We start from the raw sequence: 6191 nt of genomic DNA on the forward strand, positions 1-6191 counted from the left end.
GCAGAGAATGACCTTCTTGGACCAGGTCCACTTTGTGCTTCTTTTGATGCAGCCAAAAAGGAGAACAAGAGCTATGGCTTTTTTTTTTTCTCCAAATTTGGAGCAAGTGTCCAGCTCAGAGGTGGTTTCAAGTGGCCCAAAGAAGGTGAGGCTCATACTGTACAAAGGCAGCAGAAAGCTCCTAACAAAAGCAGATATGTCAACCGTTACTCATAAATCTCCCAAATGTGGCAGCAAAGAGGGTTAATTAGCTCCCCTTCTTGCCACTCTGTTCTCTCCAACATTGTAGCCCATCACACGGATCGCTAACTTTCTAGAAATATTCCTTGGCTTTGTGGGGAATTATTCCTTTCAATAAATGGCATCCAATTTGCTCACAGCCCCTGGAATCTCAATTTCCTCAGAGGATTTCTCATCTGAATCCAGTTCATGTGAAGGTTTTTTTTTTTTCCTTCTTCATTCTTCAGCATAAGGGAATAAGCAGAGCCCAGTTTACTTTTTCTTTTATTTTTTTCTGTGTTATTTTTTTTTTTTTCATAAACTGAAACCTTTGCTGAAGAGTCTGAAATTTGGGAAAAAATCCAGCTCAACTGTCAGCTATTTCTAGAGTTACGTAAAATGGAATGAGATTTGTACACTTTAAAACAGAAAAAAAAAAATCAGCTAATGTGTCATGTGTTCTATGAGATTAAAACTATATGACAATCAGAAAAAACAGCCCCAAATTTTGTTGGCCTGATTCAAAACTCGTATTCTTTTATCAACTCATGAATAAACCAGTAACATTCACTTTCTTCTCTTAGCATAATGGAATGGCCACATTTGGGCTACATCACATTCAACACAGATCATAACCACATCTTCAAAGAAATTACAAGAGAGCATCCTGTTTTTAAACTCAAGACACTTACGTTTTGCTTGCTCTGTTTTGCTTCCTTCTAGGAAAAGAAAGAAGAGCACCAAGGTAAAGATGCATTTTATTCCTCCCATTTTCCATTTTTTTCTCATTTTGGCCACTGCAGAAGGCAACTCAAAATTATCAGGGCCTGGTGTAGTCAAGCTGTTAGGAAGAAAGCAGAAAAAAAGACTTTAAACAGATCCTTTGAAAGTGATGGAGATCCCTTGCTAGGAAAAAAAAAAAACTTTGGAGAATTTACATAAGTGCAAACATTGTTTTCCTGTATAAGAACGAGAACCTGCCTCTCCTATCTTGCAAAGAAAGACTGTGGAGGAAAATTCAGCAGATGAACACGCATGTCTATCCAATGCTAAGACTGAATCCTTACAGGCAAGTTATAGGGAAATAAAAATAAATTTTAAAATCCTATTTTCTAATGGAATTAAAGTTGATTTCGCAAGAGATCTTCTTTGGGAGAAAAGTGAAATGGGTTTGCAAAACAGCTACTTTGGCAAATTAGATAAAAATAAAAGGCATGAGACTCAAACAATTTCTGAAATGAAAGTTAACTAATCTTTTTTGCAAAGCTACTGTTTTATTAATCCTTCATGAGGTACAATTTGATCAGTGCTTCTCTTGTGTCTTCCATTGGATCTATAAGGCTCTTCAGTTTGGCTAACTTATGTTGGAAAACAGGTGTAATTAGCAAATGGATACAATTAAATAACTGAATGGCTCAGGCATATTATGAAATGGAAATTTAAAATGGGCCACTTTTCAGGGAAATTAGACAAAATTAAATAGATAATGTGTTCACATTACACCACCACACAAAAGAGCATTATAAAGCAACTATACTTTTTAAAAATATGAATATTTCCAGTCTAAAGGGTAGAAGTCTTAAATCTTTTGAGCCTTCAAACATCCAAAATTTGCTACAGCTCATATCCAGTCACAGGTCATTTCCATAGGCTTTAGGGTTTGCAAAACTTCCAATTGGTGATTTGAGAATATTCAAATATTTGAGAAACAACCCATTTCAATCTGAGATTAATCCTGGGTGGGAACTCAGTTCATTGATCTTTTCAGTGGATCCAGAAAATTGGAAACCCATTGTTTTAAATTATGAATATACATCCAAAGGATAACTAATCATAGAGAATAATGTGTGCCACCAGCCAGGATTTTCAGTACCATTCTGCCTTCTCTACTTCCTCCCTGCTCTTTTAACAGGAACTAAATTCTCCTAGAACATGTTCTTAGCTTGCCAACGGTCTTGGTTCTGATATCTGGTCCACTCTGTGAGTTTGTGGTCCACATTCAATAATTCAGAATGTCTCTGTCTTCTTCGAGCCCCCAGGTTCCCTTGAGGTAAGTCATTAGCATGAACGGGACATTCTTCCTGAGTCTACCTTAATAAACTTATCCCCCAAACCTTCAAATGAGAAATATTTTTTAAACTATCAAAATCCAATTTATCACAATCACATATAGATCTCAAGAAGTATTTCTCAAACCACAGTTTTCAGGTCTCTCCATGCAAGAACCAACAGGGTTGTTTTTCTTGTACAATGGTTGGGCAATTCGGTGAACAGTAAGTAGCATTGCTTCATAACTCATGCTGGCAAGAAAATAGCACTTATTTTTATTTTTATTTTTATTTTTTGCTTTTCTTGGGTCCCAACTAATGGTATGAACAAATAGAAAAGTTGGTGACAAGAGCACAATTAATCTCTTTTGGTGTTCCTGTTATCTGTGTGGCCTCCCAGGCTGTGATGGAGAATATCAGAAAACTAATTGCTTTATAAATCTTCACTTTTGATTTACATGATCCTGGAATCCTGCCTTTATATTCTGTGCAGAAATATCAAGTGAGAAAAGTTTCCTCCTCAGGTGTCCTCACTGTTCAATTTCTCTTTATCCGTTTTACTTTTTCTTTTGTGGGAGTGGGGTGGTGCAAGACATTTGTTGGGACTGTAGCAATAAACACAAGCAAGTATTGCTCAGCAAACACACGGACTCTTATTCTTGCAAAAAGCCAAACTATGCCTTAACTTTTCAATTTATACTTTGACCCAGTTAACTGGAGTTATTTCTGCATTAATTCTCTGTCTGCTTCACATAGGCTGTGCCACTGAACTTGCACTGGTTGTTTTATAGGTTACTTAGAAAAATGTAGCCATTGACATGTTTTGTGGTGATCCAGGTCACAGCAAGAAAACAACAAAGAAAATGAAACCCTGTAACTAACACTGGGGGGGGGGGGTGGAGAGGGAGAGTGGGCTTTACAAGAGAAAAAGAAACATGTCAGAACCTCAAGAAATGTGATTAAGGTGTGTCCATGAAATAAACATTTGTATTGTTCATTTGCATTAAGCAAGGGGCCCAAGATCTCCTTACCCAGCTGTAACTACAAGGCATCAAGTTGTCAGGAGTCTGTCCATTTTCATAAGAGGTCTACTAGGTGGACAAAACTAAAAAGATATTCTCAAAGGAAAAAAAGGGCTGAGCCCATGTCAGCCAGTTCTCATGCCTGCCCCACAGTATCTCTTTAATCCTTTCTGAGAGGCTTGATGGACCTTGTAATCTCACATTCACTATCATCTCTGGGACAGCCCCATGGTAGCAATTCTCTTTCTGACAATAAGAAGACACTGCAGTCTCAGGCAGTTTGGGCTAACATCCTCTAGTCACTCTGCCCCCCAACAAGACAAGCTCAGTTCACTGGTTGTGGACTGCCACTGAAAAATGGCAGTGCTAGCCCAGGTGTCTCTTTTCAGTCGATGCCATCATACTACTTACTATTGACAAACAATGGCTTGCAAAACACCTTATTATAATTTCATTTTATTCCCCACAACGATCTCAGGCACCCTGGAATCTACAGAACTCAATTGCCCATTTTCACGGAGGTAGTGAGTGGCAGGGCCAGAGGGACTAGAAGGCAGGCTTTCCAGGCCCTGAACTCTGGCAATACTGCACTGCTTTCTGAGCCTAGTCTTAAACTCTGACCCCAGTTGTTTGGGTTGGAAAATGAGGCAACTTTCCAGAGACCAAAGGAGCCTCTCCCCTGCCCTTCCCTATTTAATTAACTTGAGCACGTATTAATCTCCCACTGGTCCAGAGTACTTTAGCAAGTGAGAAAAAAGGCTCTCTGGACACAAGGGATAACTAGGGGATTGCAGGACCGTTAGGTAGCTTCCCAATTGGCCTCCTGAAGCACCAGGGCATGGAAATATTCAGGCTGAGTAGGGAGTGCAGAGTGGTGAGTTCGAATCCAAAGTCTTCAACCTGTCTTGTCTGGCACCCTGGCCCCACCTCCACCCTGGCCCCTGGCAGCTGAAACCTAGAGCGAGTTGGAGTGACAGGTCCAGAGACTTTGGGGTGCCCTAGGGGAAGTTTCAGGAATGGCTCAGGCCAGCAGAAGATACCCTACCTGTGCAAAGGCTGGAAAGGAAGATATGGAAAGCAGACGCCAGGCACTGCTCACTGACCTGTTCACTGGCCTCCTCCGTCTTCCACGAGTGCATGTATTCCGAGCTCCTCAGGGCGCTCCTCCGAGGTCTGCTGCTCGCAGGTTGTGGTGAGAACTAGAGTGAGCGCGAGGGGGGCGGGGGTACTCAAAAGTGGGTGGGAGGAAAAACATCACCGCCCTCACACCAGGAGGGAACAGCGGTTAGCTTGGCTCCCGAGGGTAGAGCCAAGGCGCGGGTGCCGGCGGCCCAGGGCCACCTGCCTGCCTGCCAGCCCGCTGCCTGCTCCCCGCTTCCCACTTGGCGGTGGAGGTCGGCTGCTAGGAGCAGGCGGGAGGTCTGCAAGCGTGCAGACGCTGCCAGCCCGAACCCCTTCTCCGCCCCGGCACTAGGGCTTTTTTTCTGCTCCCCACACCCGAAAGTTATGAAATCGGGAGAAAGTGTGTGGCTCAGTCGGCGACTTTCCCATCACGCAGCGCCCCCACTGCACCCCCCTCCTCTGGCTAAGCAAGCTTTGGGGTCTTAAAGGGACCGCACATCTCCTCCGGCCCCACCTTCCCCTCTGTGCAGAATGCACTTAAGAGCTCACCACCTCTCTCGCCAGCCATGAAGACCCCAGTTACCCTCCGACTTTCCTGACTGGAAAGCTGTACCCCTCTGCTCAGGCACAAGGGCCTCTCAGGATGCATGCACCTGGTCTAGTCTTGAGCTGGTACACCAGACACAGGATGAGCTGGCCTAGAAAATTAAGCGCTAGCAAGCTGATTTCGGCGCATTTCCCAAATCCCCATTGCAGCTAATGAAATGATAAAGTGTTTGTGTACTTAAAGGCAGGGTGGAGATGGGGGTGGGTGTGGAGGGAAAGGAGACAACTTGGAAATCTGTTTTCTCCCACAGAGAGGGCTCCCAAGCCCCAAGGAAAGTACCTCTATAAACATTAAGGGTCTTGAAGCAAACTTGGACTGGTCCACCATAGCCTCCACTGTTTTAGTAGTCCCTATGATTCTGAGTGGGCCAAGAACTCAACCCTGAAATTAAATAGCACTGCTGATACCTTAGTGAGCTTGAGACATACTATTCCAAATTTGTGTTTATTCGGTGAACAGTATTTACAAAGAATTATCAGAAACTTCTAAGGTGCAAAAGCCCTGCCTTGACAGATAGTACCCATTTATACTTTCAGTCCCTAAACTTGGAGGAAGGCTGCAGGTCATTTTTCCACGACATGGAACTGTATAATATTGATATCCCTAACATTGGTATACCATTTTACGACTTATAGAGTACTTTCATATAGATCAACATTACTTTTTAAACTCTCACAACAAACTATGAACGATCTGTGGCATTAATCGTCACAGTTGGTGAGGACCTTCTGCACCATTCCTCTCAACCTTTTCATGTCACAGTAGAGGAAATTGATGGGAAGGGGGAAGGGAGGTGATATATCCAAGGTCACACAGCCAGTACATGATAAATTTGAGATTCCAATTCATATTTCCTGACTTTCAACCTATTACTCTCTGATTTGGTATCTCCAATCTATAAATGAGGAAATTGATGCTCAGTGAAATTGTGGCTTGCCAAAAACACACGTGTCAGGAAAAGAAAACAAAGGAAAATTAAAACAAGAATAATTGTCCCTGGAAGTTACCTCCTTTTTTCTTTCTACAAAAGTGTTAATATCATCCAACTAGCCCCTGCATTGCTGGAGATGTTTATTTCACTGTTAACAAAGAAAGGGGGGCCCTTTCTGAAATGTTGCCTTCAGGGCGGAAAATGTCTAGCTTCTTTCTGCTGCTTGGGTAGCCATACATTGC

General features: G+C 42.6%; 1 protein-coding gene across 4 annotated transcripts in view; it reads right to left on the bottom strand.

Annotated features, from left to right (window-relative positions):
- CHRDL1 (chordin like 1) overlaps positions 1 to 4768 on the bottom strand; it is a 144136-nt gene extending 139368 nt beyond the window's left edge. For all 4 annotated transcript variants that reach the window (XM_036271699.1, XM_036271697.1, XM_036271698.1 and 1 more), the window contains exons 1-2: positions 4393 to 4768; positions 912 to 1060 (exon numbers count right to left, since the gene is read on the bottom strand). In XM_036271699.1, coding sequence (XP_036127592.1) covers positions 912 to 1008 — 97 coding nt within the window. In that variant the 5' untranslated portion in view covers positions 1009 to 1060; positions 4393 to 4768. The remainder of the gene's footprint in view (positions 1 to 911; positions 1061 to 4392) is intronic.
- Positions 4769 to 6191: the final 1423 nt, after the last annotated feature.

This window comes from Molossus molossus, unplaced genomic scaffold (assembly GCF_014108415.1).
Source record: "Molossus molossus isolate mMolMol1 unplaced genomic scaffold, mMolMol1.p scaffold_m16_p_2, whole genome shotgun sequence".
In the NCBI taxonomy this organism is placed as follows: domain Eukaryota; kingdom Metazoa; phylum Chordata; class Mammalia; order Chiroptera; family Molossidae; genus Molossus; species Molossus molossus.